This window comes from Lynx canadensis, chromosome B4 (genome assembly GCF_007474595.2).
Source record: "Lynx canadensis isolate LIC74 chromosome B4, mLynCan4.pri.v2, whole genome shotgun sequence".
Taxonomy (NCBI): Eukaryota; Metazoa; Chordata; class Mammalia; order Carnivora; family Felidae; genus Lynx; species Lynx canadensis.
Window position 1 is genome coordinate 42112155 of NC_044309.1, and position 18982 is coordinate 42131136.

Consider the following 18982-nt stretch of genomic DNA (forward strand, 5'->3'; position numbering starts at 1 on the left):
TCATGGGTTTGAGTCCCACGTGGGGTTCTGGGCTGACAGCTCAGTGCCTGGAGCCTGCTTCGGATTCTGTGTCTCCCTCTCCCTCTGCCCCTCCCCCACTCGTGCTCTGTCTCTGTCTCGGAAATAAATAAACATAAAAAAAATGAGTCACATCTGTAAAGAGCTGTTATATATTCTGAAAGTGGATATACATATATATTAATATATATGGAAACATGTGTATATATATATATATTTATATTAATAAATAGGAAAAAATCAACATTAGTCAAGCCCTGAACTCAAGAAGTTAAGTTAGTAGGAAATCAGAAAGGAATTATAGAAAGAAAAGCAAACTGTAATGACTTAGAAAACAAAAATAGGATTAATTAAAAAAAATCTAAATGCTAGTTCATTAAAAAAAAACGCTAAATAAACCACACTCACTTTCTCTAATAAAAGAAATTAAAAGCATAAATAAAATCATATAATAATAAATGATCAGAAGAGAAATGTCCTGGATAGAGAAGTAATTTCAGAAAAGTCTCTAAATATTGATACAAAATTGTGGTCAAAATACTTTATGAAGTGAATACTAAGGCACAGAACAATTTACCTAATATGCCACCATTTGAACAACAAAATGGGGTGAAACTTATACATGGATTTGTTTGTATTTACATAAAATATCTCCTAAAGAATATATAAATACCCCAACCACATGACTTGTTTGTGTAGAGTAGAATTGGACAGCTGGGGATAGCATTTGAGAAGAGCTTACACTTTAATTTTGAAGTGTAAACCATGTGAATATATATTAAAAAAATTTTTTTTAAAGTTTATTTATTTTTGACAGAGAGAGACAGAGAGACAGAGTCTGAGCAGGGGAGGGGCAGAGAGACAGAGGGAGACACAGAATCTGAAACAGGCTTCAGGCTCTGAGCTGTCAGCACAGAGCCTAATGCGGGGCTGAATCTTGAACTCAAGAACTGTGAGATCATGATCTGACCTGAAGTTGTACCCTTGACCAACTGAGCTGCCCAGGCACCCTACAGAAATCTTTTTTAAAAATGAAAAGAAGGATGATTGAAAAGCAGATATGTATACTCAAATTTGCATCTTAAAAATTGTCTTTTTACAGTCGGAAGATAATTTCTATGTAAGTAGAAGTAGACAATTCTACCTTGTAACATCAGGGAATGCACCCAGGGGCACAACTAGGTTAGGATGTATCTGGAATAAAGCCATTGGTTCATGGACATACAGCACCGTATGACTTGATCTCCATGTGTTCAATGGTTTTGCTCTTACATTGCTTTCTCTGAAGTCTTTCTTTTACCATATCTGCAATATGTTACCTTACAGTTGTTAAAAAGGCACCACTTTTCAACAATGTTAGCATTCGTATAAATGTGATTAGCATAAAATACTAGAGATTATCCATAAGCCAGGCCAACTCACAGCTCATTTTGGAACATTTAAAAGAGGTTGCAGGGAAACACACAAAAATATTCAGAAAGAAGAAAATCCTTCTTTTACTTTTTAAAATCACATACTTTTCACATACTTTTAAAAATCATTTGGTTGACATTCCCATGAAAGACACTTTTTAAGGTCTACCTTAAAAATTTTGATCCTTCTTAATTTTTCATATTTCTACGGATTTAAAAATGACTCAATTGTTTTGTTTTGTTTCTTAACCAAAAAACAAAGGAAAAGAAGAGAGAGAGAGAGAGAGGAAAACCAAGAAACAGACTCTTAACTATAGAGAACAAATGAATGGTTACCAGAGAGGAGGTGGGCAGGGGGATGGGTTAAATGGATGATGGGTATTAAGGAGGGCACTTGTGATGAGCACCAGGTGTTGTATGTATTTTTTTTAATGTTTTAATTTATTTTTGAGAGAGAGAGACAGAGACTGAGAATGAGTGGGGGAGGGGCAGAGAGAGAGGGAGACACAGAATCAGAAGCAGGCTCCAGGCTCTGAGCTGTCAGCACAGAATCCAACGTGGGGCTCAAACTTGAACTCGTGAACTGTGAGATCATGACCTGAGCCAAAGTTGGACACTTAACTGACTGAGCCACCCAGGCACCCCTGTGAGTATTGAATCACTAATTTGTACATTTGAAACTAATATTACACTGTATGTTAACTAATCAGAATTTAAATCAAAACAGAAGCAAAAAAAAGAAAAAGAAACAAAAAGAAAAATTACTCAAAAGCTAAAATGGACAAAAAGCAAACACAAAAATAAAACAAAACAAACCTGCGACCAAGGTACAAAATGAATGACAAGTTTCTCTGAAATTTGCACAATGGGATAGATATTTTCTGGTTGCTTGAGTGATGTCTAGTCCTAGGGACCGATGTCTCTCATCAGTTTCAAGGCTGTTACTGGAAATTTACACTCTTGGAATTCACGTTCTTCACATGTTGCTAGAAAGTCTTACCTGAGCAAGTAACTTTAGCTTCCTCGTAGTGATCACAGCTAAGTCCACCCCATTGCCAATTCTTGCAGTCCCAGAAAGAAGTTTCATTTCCATTACAGCTGCCTAAGAACAGCCATGTTGTTGTTGCCTTGGTTTTGGAATAACTCTGATAGGATGTTTTGAGAGCAGATCCACATCCCAGCTGCCGGCAAACCACATCAGCTTCTTTCAGTCCCCAGTTTCTGTCACACACTTTCCCTACCAGTTTCTGAATTTCCACCTCCACTGTCCCAGCACAGCGGCTGCCTCCACCTACAAGTCTTAGCTCCAGATCTGTTCCATCTGCAAAAGAAGCATACACTTAGGCCACAGATACACATGGGGGTTAGCTCCCAAAGGATATATTCTTTACCTTGCTCCTTCCCAGATACTGAGGCATTTGGAAATTATGGCTTATCCATCCCCTGGCTTTTTTAATGGCCAGTAGAGGCCATGACTTTGGTTAAAAACAGGATTATAGGTTCAAAGTTTAAGAAAAATTGTCAATGGGGGGCGCCTGGGTGGCTCAGTCAGTTGAGGGTCTGACCTTGGCTCAAGTCATGATCTCACAGTTTGTGAGTTCGAGCCCTGCATCGGACACTCTGAGGTCAACATAGAGCCTGCTTTGGATCTTCTGTCCCCCTCTCTGCCTCTCCCCAGCTTGTTCTATAAATAAATAAATAAATAAATAAATAAATAAAAAAAGAAAAAATTGTCAATGGCAGCATGTCAGAGATATTTGAAAAAGACATAACATTTTGTGTCTCGGAGCTCCAGGGAGATTTAGAATCTTAAATGTGGTCCCTAAGAGCAGCCTGAATAATTACTGCACAAAATAGTCAGACAACCCTCCAAACCAGCCAAATAAAGACTATGTTTAAGATTACTCACGACTGTGAAAGAATCCCCAACAAGGACATTGGCAGACATTTCTATCGCTCACGTCTCCCCCGCATGCCTACTCCTAAAGAACACAAGTCCTTCCTTCTCTGTTTTTTCTCTTAACTTACCGGAACATGTGACACCAGCGTCTTCATTATGGTTGCAATAATGCTTTCCCCATTCATGGTGTCTGCACTGCCAGAGGGCAGACTCATGTCCGTGGCAGGAAACACTGTCAAGCCAAATGTGTCCACTTCCTTCACTGGCATTAACTCGACCAATGGCGGTGATGGCAGTTGGGCATCCCAGGTGCTTACATGCCACAGCAGCATCACTGCTATCCCAGCCATCATCACACACTGTCCCCCATTCCCCTTGGAATCTCACTTCTAATCTTCCTGAACATGCAGTGACTCCTCCCACCAGTCTCAGGCTCAGATCCGCTCCATCTGTAAGAGGGACACAAAACAAATCAGTGATAAAGAAACAAGAATAAGGGGCAAATATAAATAGAGACAGAAAAGAGTGATATAATGCCACTAAAAATCACTGGATGTGAAGAAGGAGTGCCTTGGGCAAGAAGACAGGACTTTTCAGAATAGCCAGTATCACAAAGACAAGAAGAAACAAGTGTTGGCAAGGATGTGGAGAAAAGGGGACCCTTGTGCACCGTTGGTGGGAATGCAAACTGGTCCACTGTGGAAAACAGTACGGAGGTTCCTCAAAAAACAAAAAGAACTACCCTATGATTCAGTAATTGCACTACTAGGTATTATCCCCAAAATACAAAAACTCTGATTCAAAAGGACACGTGAACCCCTATGTTTATTGCAGTATTATTTATAATAGCCAAATTATGGAAGCAGCCCAAGTGTCCATTGATAGATGGACCTGATAGATGGACCAGCTCCTCAGTCCAAAAGTGAGCAAAGAGAAAAGGGACCTCATCATGACTACTTTCACCTTCCCCCCAATCAATATCCTCAAAGAACAGAACGTGATTCTGAGTGGTATCTTACAATAAAACAATAAACCACCTTTTCCTCTGGTGGTTTTAGCATTTGCTGCCACAATGCTGTTTATTATGATTCCTCAGCATTGAGAAGAAATGTACTGGTCGAGGACCTAGAAGGATTTTGGTGGGTAAATGGTAATGGGAGGTACCATTGTGGTTTTTTTCTGTCCCATATCCCTTTCGCTTTCTTCAGCTAACAAAATCTATCTTCTCTGTAGGAGTCCCATTTTTTATGGTTCGAACAATAGATGGTCATGTTTTTCAACAACAACAAAAAACCAATTTAAGAAGGAAAAAACCAAAACCCCCATGGCATTGGTTCAGTGTTTGGATCCAGCCATGCATGAAGCCAACTGTACCTCGTGGATTCCCCAGTTTCCTGAGTCAGTATTCTCTTTCCTTAAAGTTGGTTTGAATTGAGTTTCCTCATTTGAAAAAAAAAAGGGGGGGGGGTCGGGAGGGGGGAGGTATCTGGTGAATACAGGGACATCTTCACTCTATTATATTTTCTAAATGTTCTCTGGGGTTCAAGACCTACTAGGTCTGCCTCCACATAAGAACTCAAGTGACAAAAGGAGAGTGTCATTCCTGTACACACAAATCCAATGTCCCTTTGCCCTGAGTAAACATGGAACATGAAAGTCTCCAGATAGACACAGAACCTATTTGTACCGTAGCACTAGCATCAAGGAGGTCTTAATAGAAAACCAAATTAATTTTTATCATTTGATTCTGTGAATTTGAACTAATATTTGGGAAGGGGTGGGTTTTAATGTGGCTAAACCCTCTGCAGGTAGAGGACAATAAGGGGTGTGATTTCTTTTCAAAACTCATCCACAAAGCACAAGTTGCTAATTAAGCTGTTTTTTTTTCCTTAATTCTTTTTCTTCTTTTTTTTTTTTTTTTTTTTTTTTTTTGGCAGGGGTGGGGGGTGGTACAGGGGAAGAAGGAGGATGATTGGATTATTCTCTAAACACCTCCTTCTAGCTTCATGACTTGGATCTCGGGTTCACTGTTCATCCTTCCCCGCTAACGCAGGGAGCCTCATTTCAGCTGCGGTAAAAACTCCACAGGTATCAGATCAGGAACCAGAAATTAGGCAATAAAGTGATCAAGGAAGCAGGCTTCATTATGGTTTTAAGAGTTCAAGCTTTTGAGACTCTCACCCCCTTTCTTTTGTCCTCTCATGAAGAACAGAACAGACCCGGATCAGTCCTTACCTAAGCAAATCACTCCAACATCCTCAGCGTGATCACAGTTATGCTTTCCCCATCCTTCATGTTTGCAGTTCCAGAGAGCTGACTCATTTCCACTGCATACGAGATCATCAAACCAGATTGGTCCCGAACCTTCTCCAAAATTAGCTGAACCAGAGAAACTGACAGCACTTCCACATTCAAGTTGTTTACAAACCACAGAAGCATGATCTATGTTGAAGTTATCATCACACACTGTTCCCCACTGTCCTTGGAACTTGACCTCTATTCTTCCAGAACACTGGTTGCCTCCATTCATCAGCCGCATCTCCAAATTGGACCCATCTGGAGCAGAGAAAAGAACCAGAGTTCAGAAGTGATTTTAGGAAATGAGCTTCCTCTGGATACTTGAGATTTGATGCTGTTTTTGAAAATGGTGCCTCATTTTGCATGCTGCCCATCTTTACACAGTGGGGAATTTTAATCTTTTAAAGATCAACCGACAACTAGGATTTTCATCTATACCTACTTACCAAGGAGGATGCTCTACAGATTAAAATCTGCTTTCTGTTTTGTTTTGTTTCCCTCCAGGATTAAGACAGAACACACACTCTTTTATGTAGAAATAGACAAATTTGACTCCAAACACCTATTTAAAAGACTAGAAAAAATAAAATTGGTCCATACAACAAAGTAGCAAAAAATGGCAAGCTGGTCATTTGTTGAACATTTGAAATCTTGATTTTAATCTTGCTTTATCAGCAACAGTTGAGAGCATGAAGATTAGAAACAGGAAAAAGTGAAAAATAAAAATGCATGAGCATACACAACGGTTTGCGAAAGCATCCTCTGGTATACCAAATTAATAAAAGTTGAGGAAAAATAAATCAAAATAATTCATTTCCTACCAATATCCTGTTGGAATCAAAGCTTTTTTACCCCCTTCCCCAACGCATCTGGTACCATTTTTAGCAAAGAACAGCTTTCTCATAAAGAAAATTCTCTCTATACACTCTTCCCTAGATTTTTCTGTGAGAACTAAAATACCCAAGAAAAGGAGATTTGGGATGAAATTCGGGGACATCCGAAAAACAAAATCTGTGCTTAAACAAAATGTTTAGATCCGCTTTTTTTTTTTTTTGAGAAAGTAACCCACTTTTAAAAGCTCTAAATACCAGGCAAAGACCTCTGCTTAACAGGATTTTTTTATCCTGACAATTTATAGTAAGAAAAATAATAATTCGCAATTAAAATAAGCATGTGGTGTCCCGGATGTATCATATATGCTAACTTCTTCACAACATTAGGCATTATATATTATTTCCACTACCCCTCCTTCACAGATTCTCAATTTGCCTAATTGTCACAGGAAACAAAACAAAACAGAAAGCAAATTTTAATCTGTAAAACATCGTCTTTGGCAAGCAGGTGTAGATGAAAATCCTAGTTGTTAGTTGGTCTTTAAAAGATTAAAATCCCCCACTATGTAAGGATCCTAATTGTCCATTATCCCTACTTAGAACATTCTCAATTTGCCTAATTGTCACAGGATCCCACACCCAGAAGAGAGTAGAGTCAGGATGTGAAAAGAAAAAGCAGTCTAACACCAGCGTTTATTGTCTTCACTGTTATACTCTGTTGTCCCAGTGCGTGTGATAATAGCAAAATCTCCCAAGAGGCAGAGCATTGAGGATTGAGCATTAGTCAGGGTGGGGAAATCTCAGAAATACGGGTTCTGAAAACGTGTGAAACTAGGGAGTCATTGAGTGGCTAGGCGTGCACCAGTTGGAGCTTTAGCTGCGTAAACTTCCAAAAGCAAATTTGATTAGTTCTATCCTTAAGTATAAAAAACTGAAAACAAGAGTTAAAAGCTGCACTGGGGTCTCAGCTTAAACACTCAGCTCTGTATTGCAATATAGTGAGAGCCTGGCAAAATTTATTATGATTTTTAACTTTGCTGTAGATGCTCGATGTAGATGTTACTATTGTTGTTCCGAATCTTCCCCCATAATGATTAATGATAGCAGACAAGGAGGAGGAGGAGGGGGGGGGGAGGGAAGAAGAGAAGGAAGGAAGGAAGGAAGGAAGGAAGGAAGGAAGGAAGGAAGGAAGGAAAAGAAAGAGAACTGAGTTGTCAAGTAATGAGAAACAGTGAGCTATGCAGAAACTAAAGTTAATTTTTACCACTTACTATACCAGTAGCTCCACATGTTTTAAGCACTGAGTTTCCAGAAACTGAAGCTCAGAAAGGTTTAACAAAATAACATTAACGAGTGTCTGAGTTGGAATTTTGTCCCTCACTTTTCTAGATCCTAGCCTGTCTTGCTCACGTACACCACAATGTCTGCATGGGGATTAGTCCTTTTTAAAACCAGTCCCATGGAGGAGATGGTCTCTAAGAAAGAGGCTAGGAGGTGAGAGAGTTGATAAAAGCCAGTGAAATGAGCAAGGAGAAATGGGAAGCCCAGGAATCTGAATTGGGTCATAAATATGACCTTGGGATCTGTCAGCAGAAAGGTCTGACCCATAACTTTCTGAGTTATTGTACGGTCAACTGAGATAAAATTTACCAAATGTTTTGTAAATTAATGATAATGAAATGTAAATGAAATGAACAGCACTGTGCACCGGAGAAAGCAATAATACTTTGCAAAACATCCTTCCTCCAGGATTAGCGCTAGGAATATTTATTTCTTGATCCAATAAGTCGATTAGCAGTTAATGGACAAAAAGGTGAATGCATGAAAGCAGCGTGTCACTGAGAAAGGGGACAAGGAATGAACTTAGATATCATGATATTTTTATGTAAGGAGTAGAAACTCATAGGAGGTTTACTGACCATAAAATTAAAACTGGTCACTTCCTTGTTGATTGCAGTGTTCAGAATCTTTTGATTTTTTTTTTTTTAGGGGGTTTGTCATGCATTTTCTGGTCTATTGGCAATGGATTGGGTAGTTTTATACATGGACTGGAGGACTTACAGCGAACTGGCCCCTTTTCGTTTTCAACCCATCTACATATTGGTTCCTCCCACAAAGCATTTCATGTCAAGGTTTTGACTTTTTAAAAATGTTTATTTATTTATTTTGAGAGAGAGAGTGTGTGTGCATGCGTGCAAGCTGAGGAGGGGCAGAGACTGAGAGAGAGAGAGAGAGAGGATCCCAAGCAGGCTCCCCTGTCAGCACAGAGCCAAACACAGCGCTCAAACTCATGAATCTCTAGATCATGACCTGAGATGAAACCTAGAGTCGGTTGCTTAACTGACTGAGCCACCCAGGCACCGGAGGCTTGGACTTTTTCCAAGTCTTACCTGAGCAGGTCACACCAGCATCCTGTTGGTGAGTGCAGTTATGTTTTCCCCATCCTTCATGTTTGCAGTCCCAGAGAGCGGACTCATTCCCTCGGCAAGAAACATGATCCATCCAAATGCGTCCAGAGCCTGGCCTGGAATTAGCCCATCCAGTGGCTTTGATAGCAGTGGGACAACCCAGCTGCCTACAAATCACGGAGACCTCATCCATGCCCCAGTCATTATTACACACAGTTCCCCATTCCTCCTGGACTTTCACCTCCACTCTCCCAGTGCACCTGTCTTCACCGTCCGCCAGCCTCAGCTCCTTCTCTGCTTCTCCTGCAACAATGCATAAAGGCAGCAGTTGGTCAGGATCCAAAGAGCAAGTTGAAAATTAGTATTCTTTCGATTACTATTTATTTTTCAAAGCCAAATTGGAGAAACATGCCTGGCCTCATCCACGGTACGATAGGAGAATGCTATTTGGGAATACACATACCAGCATCACAGGTTTCAGATAAAGTAATGACCTAAAACCAGTAAAGCTAAGTAACACAATTCTGATATTCTTTATAATGTCAACTTGCATAATCTCCACGGAAGGTTTACTATTAAAAGAGCATACTTCAGAATTGTATAGGGATGAGCCATGTAAGTTTCTCCAATTTCCTAAGATGGCAAAGATGAAGAGACCAGTCATAAGGAATTTAACACCCATTGTATACATATATGTAAAACACCATGAATTTTTAAAATACTACGCGCAATCTGATCAAAACTTTTCTACTTAAATGGAAATTGAGATGGAGATATTTTCCTACTGTCGCCTACCATAAAATAATCCCTTCTCCCTCCCAACCCCTCCCAAATGTCTCAGCTCCCATCCTATGATTATTTTAAATAACCTAAGAATCTGTGCTCTCACGCATATATATCTGACCTCCCTCAGTACATTTTTAGGTAAACTTTGGCATTTGAATTTATTGAAGTGTTCCGAAAATTCCATTTCATCCCAATAATTCTGAGGTTTTTCTCCAGAAAAACCCTATTCCCTCTTTTTTTAAGTAGACATTATTTCAAATCTTTAAACAAAATGCATTGCCCCCCCCCCCCCGTGTAACAGTTTGTTTTATTGGGGGGGAAAGTGTGCTAATATTTTGTTCCTTTTTTGATGTCACGTGGTTAGGATCTTACTTTGTACTTTTAATATCTGATCCTTTGAAATCGTGAAGTGTGTTTTTTAGATGCTGTTCAGCCTTCAGGAGAATTGTTTGCTTTTCAATAATTTTTGTCAGACTGGCTAAGACTGCAAGTAAATTTGACAAAGCACTCACCAAGAGAATTGGTGATCAAGCAGGAACTGAGAACTGAGACCAGAGCCACAGTGGAGGGACTCAAGAGAACAAACCATCTTCTAAAGTCTATGGGGGGAAAAAAAGGACAACAGTATTGTCTTCCCAAAGAGACTTTGGAGAATTTTGAGATTAACAAGGAAAGTCTAACCAAGACAAAGAACCTTTCCTTCAAAATGGCAAGGCGGAATGGACACATTCACACCCAGAATCATACAGTCTCAATGAAATAGCTTTGAAACTGTTCATGTTGGTAGGCAACCCAGAGGTGAGGAATTAGAAGCAAGTTGAGGATGGAGAAGAATTTCAAAAGCAGACTTTAAGACCTGGAAAATCAAAACAGCATCTGTGAAATTTAGCAGGGAGCAGTTCCCTCCACAGGCACAAAACAATATTCAACTACAGAGGTCCCCGTCTCCAAGCCCACTTGATCCAGATGGTTAGGTGGAAAGTTCCATGAGGGAATGGATTGTACCTATCAAGTTCAGCGCTGTTTCACCAATACCTGGTATACTGCCTGCTAAAGAGTAGCTGAACATTGATGGAATAAAGTGACCATGTTTCTTTGTGAAAAACCAAAATATTGTATAGAGTGTAAAACTCTAAAGCTTTTATCACTCTCACTTCTTAGTCTTACTCTAACCCAACACTTGCGTAAAAGTCCGAATGCTTTGGTAACCACACAGGAGCACCCACTTTGGGATAAGTCACTGAACTGTAAGCTTATGACTCAGGCTTTCATGTGGCATGCTAGCCTTCGATAAAAAAGCTCTGAAAAAAAAATTAAAAGTGCTAAATGAGTTTAGCACATTCATAGAAATCAGAAAGCAGATTTCAACACGCAGGGATGCTATTGTAAAGTTCCTCTAGGTGATCAACTTTCAATCAATATTCATTCCAGCGCGTTCTATCTTTTCTAACCATTGTTTCCAGACTCAATACTGTTCAGTTCATTTCAGCCCCTTTCTGAGTCTCACCTCAGCGGTTTGATGAAATGGATGCCAAATCTAATCTTTATCTCCCACCTTCAATTTTGAATCTATGGCAGACACAAGTTACTGCCATGGAAGCTTCATGTCCGTTTCCCATCCCTCACTGATGCCAACCACTATTATGTAAGACCCATTGACTGCCAGAATCATTTCATGCTACATTAAAAGGTAAATGGGGAATAAATAAGAAATGTTACCAGTAGGTCCAGAGTTTCCATGTAGCACCATTCTGAGTTTGTCCAGTCCAAAGTTTGAACGCTTTCTGAATCCTCTTGTGTTATTCCCTAGGAGTGTTCTGCTAAAGAAGGGGACCGCTAAAAATTCTAAAACATTATCTCACTTCTGCACACACACACATACAAATCCAGAAAGGCTACATAACAGGAGGTGGAGTCAATCAAAAAAGGGAAGTCATTCAAAAGACTGAGGTTCCCTTTCATACTCATGTTTTCTGCAGTATGGGACATGAAACAACCAAAGGAAATTGAGAAATATTTACTACGGATTTACAAAAATTAAGGGGAAATATTAACTCATGGACTGTTGTTATTGAAACGAATATTTATATTTCTGTACTTTGTTTTGGACAAATACAGTAGAAACAAAAAGGATAGGGGCGCCAGGGTGGTTCAGTCGGTTGAGCGTCCGACTTCAGCTCAGATCACGATTTCGCCCTTTGTGGGTTGGAGCCCCGTGTCAGGCTCTGTGCTGACGGCTCAGAGCCTGGCACCTGCTTCGGATTCTGTGTCTCCCTCTCTCTCTGCCCCTTCCCTGCTCGTGCTCTGTCTCTCTGTCTCAAAAACAAACAAACATAAAAAGAAAAAAGAAACCAAAAGGACAATCATGCAGTCAACTTGTGCCAAAAAGCTAAAGGGAAACAAGCAAAGTGTAATTAAATAATTTTTTATCATTATAAGCCCTTTGAATACTATTACCATAATCAAATGTGGTATGAATGAATAATTTTGTGTAGATTGTGTATACAACGGCACTTGTATTTCTTTTCTGATGAAATGAAGAGCAACAATAAAATCAGCCATGACCATTGCAGATCCTAAAAATGGTGAAATGAAAATTTACAAGACATAATTTTAGCCCCAAGTAATGCAAACTTGAGGGACAGAAACACACACGTTAACGATGATAAACATAGGTTCAAAGCGCAGGGTGAAAAATAGAGAAAAAAAGAGGTCATACCAAGTGGGATACAGGAATAAACAGTCAGAAAACCCTTTTCCGTGAGGACATGCTTAAGTTGTGTCCTAAAATATGAGGAGGACTTTGCCCAAAAGAAGAAAAGCTACAAGGATTCAAAGCGTAAGAAACAACCCATATGAAGCAATACAGGCGTGTGAAAACATGGAAATTTGATGGTTCATGATGGCATAAATATTCTTAGGTATTAGTGGGGGACCAGAACAGGTGAGTTAAAGAAGCATCCCCAGTCTTCCAAGGAGACACTCACTACAATCCAGTTCCTCAAGGGCATACTGACATCTGTCCATTTCTTGGACATACCTAACCTCTCACCCACGTTGTTCCTTCTGTGTGTACTGTCTTTCACCGGGCTAACTCTTACTCATCTATCTTTTATGTCTCAGTTAAACGCCACTTCACTAGGAAAAATAACTTTAACCTTGAATTACTCCAGAAAATGTGCACTCATGGTAACCTGCCCTTTGAAGATGATAACTCATACTTTTTATAGTTATTTGTGGTTCATCTTACTTGCTACTCTTAATACCCCAAGGATAGGAACTGTGTCTTCTTTTTCAACAAGACACCCGCCAGCCTTTGCCAAATGGTAGGCTCTTGATAACATCTATATTTTGTTACAGTAATAGGTGTTGTTGATAATGTTATTATGGCTGCAGAGGTAAACAAAGGTTACATGAGGAAGGACATCATGGGCCACGCTAAAGAATTTGAACTTTATATTATAAAGGTCTATTCCATGGAGTGGAAACTCAGGGCAGTAAACTAGAGCAATCATGGGATTTACCTTGTTAGTTTCTCATCTCTTACAGATTACTGTCCTTTGTTGCCTGATATTCAGTGTCTTGAAAATTTTTGTTTCATATGTTTTGTCTGTTTTTCACTTGTTTCAAGTGGGAGGATAAAGGTACTTCTTTTTTCTTCATCTTTAATGGAAGCAAAAATTTTTTGTTCACTAAGATTTTTATCTTTTTAATTTTCCAGTGGTCTATTCATTTCATTCCTCTACTATTTTTTTTTTTAATTAGGCCCTTCTTATACTGTTAGTAGATTTAAAAAATTGGGGCACCTGGGTGTCTCAGTCGGTTAAGTGTCTGACTCTTGAGTTTGGCTCAGGTCATGATCTCTCGGTTTGTGAGTTCAAGCCCCACATCGGGCTCTGTGCTGGCATAGCAGAGCCTGCTTGGGATTCTCTCTCTTTCTTCCTCTTTCTCTGCCCCTTCCCCGCTCACTCTGTCTCTGTCTCTCTGAAAATAAATAAACTTAATAAAACATTAAAAAAAATAAAAAAATAACATTCTACCTTCACTGCATTTACTCTTGTTCTCATTTCTTTCCATTACCACCCTTGCCTCCGGTCACCCTCAATATTGCTACAAGATAAAATGTAAAACCAAAGCATCTTTCTGATACTCCAATTTTGAAAACCGTTTACCATCATTATTTGTCTATCATATAACCTGTACTTTGAAGATTGTAACTCATACTTTTTATAATTATTTATTGCTCATCTTACTTGCTAGTCTTAATATAGCAAGCATAAGAAATGTGTCTTCTTTTTTAAAAAGTTGAATATATGACTCCTCTATTTGTTATTTCTTGTCACTTTCATTTTTTTTTTACCCTTTTCTGTCCCCAGCCTGCACCCTCTTCTCTCCCCAGCCCTTGTCATGGGGCAACACTCCAGTATATTTGATGCAGATCCTCAAATATGCATATGTGCAGACTTGTAAAATGAATTTTGCCTGTTTGTGTTTTTAAATTACATAAATGACATGTTATAATTAAAAGGTAAGAAGAATTAATAATAATAACAATAATAACACAAAGGGTAAGTAGACAAATGGAAGAATATGATAAAAAAATTTAGGTACTATATATAAAGTGGCAAAATATCTTTTCAAGGTAGACCACGATGAGATAAATTGTATAGTATACCTAAATCAGCTACTAGAATAACAAAACAAAGAGTTATAGCTATTAAGCCAATAAAATAGCTATTATAGCTATTATAGTTCTTAAGCCAATAAAATAGATAAAGTGGAATCATTAAAGATAGTTAATACAAAGGAAGCCATAAAGAGAGAAAAAAGAAAGAATAGATTAGACAAACAGAAAACAAAGAGCAAGATAATAGTTTTGGACTCAACTATATCTATAATCACACTAAATGTAAATGGTCTAAGTACACCCAATTAAAAGGCAGAAATTAGCAGCCTGGTTTAAAAAGCAAAATTCAACTATATGATGCCTAAATCATATAAAGGAAAAAGATAGGTTAAAAGTAAAACGATGGAAAAAGAAGCTGTGCTGACATCAATGAAAAGAAAAGCAGAGTGGCTATATTAAAATCAGTGAACATGGATTTCAGAGCAAAAGATATTTCCAGGGACAAAGAAAATCATTTCATAATGGTAAATGGGTCCATTTATCAAGAGTACATATGAATGCTAAATGTTTATGAAATTGACATGAGACCTTCAAAACCCATGAAGCAAAAACTTCTAGAATTGCAAGGAAAAATAGCAAATCCATAATTATGATAGGAGATTTCAATCTCTGTCTCTCAATAATTGATAGAACAATTAGGCAGAAAATCAGTAAGAGTATAGTAGAATGAAACAAAATCAACTTAACCTGATCAACATGTACAGAACATTTCATTCAATAACAAGCGAATATACATTCTTTTCAAGTGCATTCAAAACATTTCCTAAGATATTTCTGGACATATAAAAATTCTCAATATATTAAAGTAATTTGAATCATACAAAATATCTTCTCTGATCATTTCTGGAATGAAATTAGAAATCAACAACAAACATATCTCTGGAAAACTTCAAATATCTGGAGACTAAATAGCTCACTTTTAATAATCCAACGGTCAAAGAAGAAATAAAAAAGGAATTAAAAATATTAAGAACATATAAAAATGAAAATAAAACACATCAAAATTTGTGGGATGTCACTAAAATAGTATGCAAGGGGAAATTTATAGCACTAAACTCCTATATTAAACAAGAAATGAAAAATAAAGGTCACCACAAAACAGAAGAGACTCATAACTATGGAGAACAAACTGAGGGTTGCTGGAGGGGTTGTGGGAGGGGGGATGGGCTAAATGGGTAAGGGGCACTAAGGAATCTACTCCTGAAATCATTGCTTCACTATATCCTAACTAACTTGGATGTAAATTTTAAAAAATTAAATTAAAAATAAATAAATAAATAAATGTCACCAATTGTCACCTTAGAAAAAGAAGAGGACTGGCAGATCTCTCTCCAACCTGTAGCTCTGATGTATTCTGGATCAGCTTTTAACTCTTGATAGTATATCACTGTCCTCTAAACCCCTTCTCCTTCAGTGCTGCCATATGGTTCTGGCTTCTTCCCAGTGCAGCACACTTACCCCCAAAGCATCATACAGTTCTAATATCTGGAGGCTGGCAGCTTGACTTGGCACTTTAGGCCCTTAGCAGGGTGAGCCATTAAAACAATACACCTACCTCTCTCACTCATCCCCATTTCCTCCATTCCCTGCTGGGTTTTGGAAAGGAAGGATTTGTGGAGACCACCTCCCTCCTCTGTGACCCCAGAACTTCAGTCCCCTCCCAACACCTCCATCTAGTTAGTGGTACTCACTTGCTTGGAGGCAGACTCCCAACAGGGAGAGGGCTACCCTTCTCTAATGGTTTCTCTGAACATAATAAGATAAGGGCTCTGTATCAGTGAGAAAAGTCCCAGACTAATGGCAGAAATTTGCATTTTGAATATGTGTGTTTTGTGTTGTGAAACCTGAAACTCCTTATTTATTAATGGAAAGTCTGACTTCTCTTCTTTCTTTTCTTTCTTTTCCTTTTTCTTTCTTTTTTATTTTCTTTCTTTCTTCTTTTTTTTTTCTTTTCTTTTCTTTTCTTTCATTCTCTCTTTTCTTTTCTTTTCTTTTCTTTTCTTTCTGGCCTTCATTGCCATATTTTGTGGGGCTGTGAGAGGTTACATTATTTTAGATTATTCTGACCTAGGGTTCTTTCCATAAAAGGTACTTCTGAAGGCGAGATATAGGGTTGAAGAAGCCCAACAAGCCTCTAAAATTATAGCTCTCCAGTGTCCTTTAAAGAGAGGTGATTCTCAGCACTAGCAAAATCACTATAGTAGCCTAGTGTGTTTTCAAAAGCAGTTTTAGGGAAGGATGCTGGTTTTCAGTACTTAGTGCTCTTTGAGTTTTAGAGCATTGAGATTTAGGAATTTTGAGGGGATGAGAAGGATTATTTAGGGTCTGACTTACAAATAAAAGATTTTCTCTTGTGAATCTATATTCTTTCTTCTTTCTTTCTTTCTTTCTTTCTTTCTTTCTTTCTTTCTTCCTTTATACTTCCCCCCCACCCATCATTTCTTTCCATGTGCCTTCCTATTGGCCCAACTCGCGCCCTTTGCTTGGTTTTTGGTTTTGCTTTGCTTTATCATTGGTTCATTCCAGGCCTCAATTATTGAAGGACACTGCCATTAGTGAAAGAATAGTCCATGAGTCATACGGTTTTAAGACAAAGAAAATTTCTCTGTATGGTTTTTTTTTTTTTTTTTTTTTTTAATTTTTTTTTTTCAACGTTTATTTACTTTTGGGACAGAGAGAGACAGAGCATGAACGGGGGAGGGGCAGAGAGAGAGGGAGACACAGAATCGGAAACAGGCTCTAGGCTCTGAGCCATCAGCCCAGAGCCTGACGCGGGGCTCAAACTCACGGACCGCGAGATCGTGGCCTGGCTGAAGTCGGAGGCTTAACCGACTGTGCCACCCAGGCGCCCCTGTATGGTTTCTCTTTTAATCACACTTCAGAAAAGGAAAGACTTCCATAGACAAAATTAATAATCTGTATAATAATAATGGCTTTGGCTTTCACCTGAAAATCCAAGAATTACCATTTTCATTGAGATAAGGATTTTCTTGGTGTGGATTGCTTATTACTGTCCATGGGAGAGACAGGCGGTGTTTTTGCAGAAGTTCCTAAGTCCCAAAAGACTAAAAACCTATTTTGTCTCATATTTATGTATATTTTGAATTTATTTATTTATTTATTTTGAGAGAGAGAGACAGAGACAGAGAGAGAGAGAGAACAAGCAGGGGAGGGGCAGGTAGAGAGAGAGAAAGAGAATCCTAAGCAGGCTCCATACGGTCAGCACAGAGCCTGATGTGGGGCTTGAACTCACAAATTGTGAGATCATGCATGACCTGAGCTGAAATCAAGAGTCAAGTTGTCAACCAACTGAGCCACCCAGGTGTCCCTTGGCTCATTTTTAGAGAATGAGAAGCATAGTTTCTGTCCTTCTGTGTACCTCATAAGCTGGAGTTAAAGGCTTGTCCTATTCATTGTCAGAAATGTGGGATGACTGCTGGAAAGAATGAAGTTCTACTGACCTCAAAATAAGAAACAACTTGTTTTTCACAAACACTAAAACTACAAATTTTCTCTTTGATTTATTTTTCCCCAAAAAGAGAGGTAACAAAATATCAATTTTGAAAGTGGTGCCAGTGGTAGGGACCACAAGGAATAGGGTGTCAGACACCTACCTACAGTGAATGGTCTTAAATGCACTTTTTTTTTTATTGTTTCTTTTCAGAGTGTTACAAATTTGCCATCCTGTATTCCATAGAAAATGGAATAAAGACAGAGAGATGTAGAATATGCTTTCCTGCCCACAGCAAGGATTTGGAATTGACTTTCATATGTTGAGTTTCTGATTAGAAAAAATAATCAGATAGATTGAGTGGGTTTCCAACAAAATTGTTCCACTCCCAGTTTAAGACCATTTCTTACTGTTTCATTCCTTAGCATCTATACCCCACACTTACGTTTTGTCTTCATCACATTTATCTTCTCCTTTGTCTCTGTAAGTTAGTCATCAGATATTTTAATCACTCCCACAAAAGCAAACTGCATTAAAAAACTTTATGAGATAGAGGGAAAATATGGTCTTTCTTATATCACACTCCTCCCCTCCAAAAGCAACAAGCTATTTCTAATTAGAAACTTTCTGTTCCTTCTCCTCTTTTGTCCTCTGCACAAATACCATTTGCCTACAGTTTGCTTCAGTAAATTTTTATAGCAGTTTGCAATCAATTTTAAAATATCGTCCTTGGGGTTAAGATGGCAGAGGAGTAGGGGGACCCCAAGCTTGCCTCATCCCTTGAACACAGCTAGAAAAATACCACATCATTCTGAAAACCCAAGAAATCAATCTGAGGACTGAGAGAACAAAACTTTACATCTACAAGTAGAAAAATGAGCACCTTGTAGAAGGTAGGAGCTGCAGAAAGTTGATTTGGGGGCGAAAAGAACATCAGGTGCTACAGAAAGAAGGGAGCCTTGATCGCAGAAAGAGGAGTGAGAGAGAAAGAGAGAAAGAAAGAGTGAAGCAGCAGGCAGGAGAATGCACAAGAAAAGCTCTTCCCTAAAACCATTGACTGGGAAAGGATAGGGGCTAACTATTGAAAGCTATTATAACCAGCAGAGTGCAAAGTCTGAAGTTTTAGAAGTCCATGCCATCACCTGGCAGGCTTGGCAGTCCTCCACTGGGGAAGGAGGGTAGAGACCAG

General features: G+C 38.7%; 1 protein-coding gene across 2 annotated transcripts; it reads right to left on the minus strand.

The window, feature by feature from the left end:
- Window positions 1-2236: 2236 nt before the first annotated feature.
- Window positions 2237-11547, minus strand: CD163 (CD163 molecule). Of its 2 annotated transcripts, XM_030321652.2 has the most exons (6): window positions 11375-11547; window positions 10168-10254; window positions 8852-9172; window positions 5566-5886; window positions 3459-3779; window positions 2238-2751 (listed from the first exon to the last, which is right to left on the minus strand). In XM_030321652.2, exons 1-6 carry the CDS (start codon window positions 11403-11405, stop codon window positions 2417-2419), a joined length of 1416 nt encoding a protein of 471 aa, XP_030177512.1. In that variant the 5' UTR covers window positions 11406-11547; the 3' UTR covers window positions 2238-2416. The 2 variants fall into 2 exon arrangements, with proteins under 2 accessions (XP_030177513.1, XP_030177512.1); XM_030321653.1 differs by lacking the exon at window positions 10168-10254 and having other exon boundaries at window positions 2237-2751; window positions 11375-11537.
- Window positions 11548-18982: the final 7435 nt, after the last annotated feature.

Coding starts and splice junctions, on each gene's coding strand:
- CD163 (XM_030321652.2), bottom strand. CDS start 11,405: ATGGTGCTACATGGAAACTCTGGACCTACTG. Junction 5,887..8,851: donor TGCTGGTGTGACCTGCTCAG/GTAAGACTTGGA, acceptor TCTCTGCTCCAG/ATGGGTCCAATTTGGAGATG. Junction 2,752..3,458: donor CGCTGGTGTCACATGTTCCG/GTAAGTTAAGAG, acceptor CTTCTTTTGCAG/ATGGAACAGATCTGGAGCTA.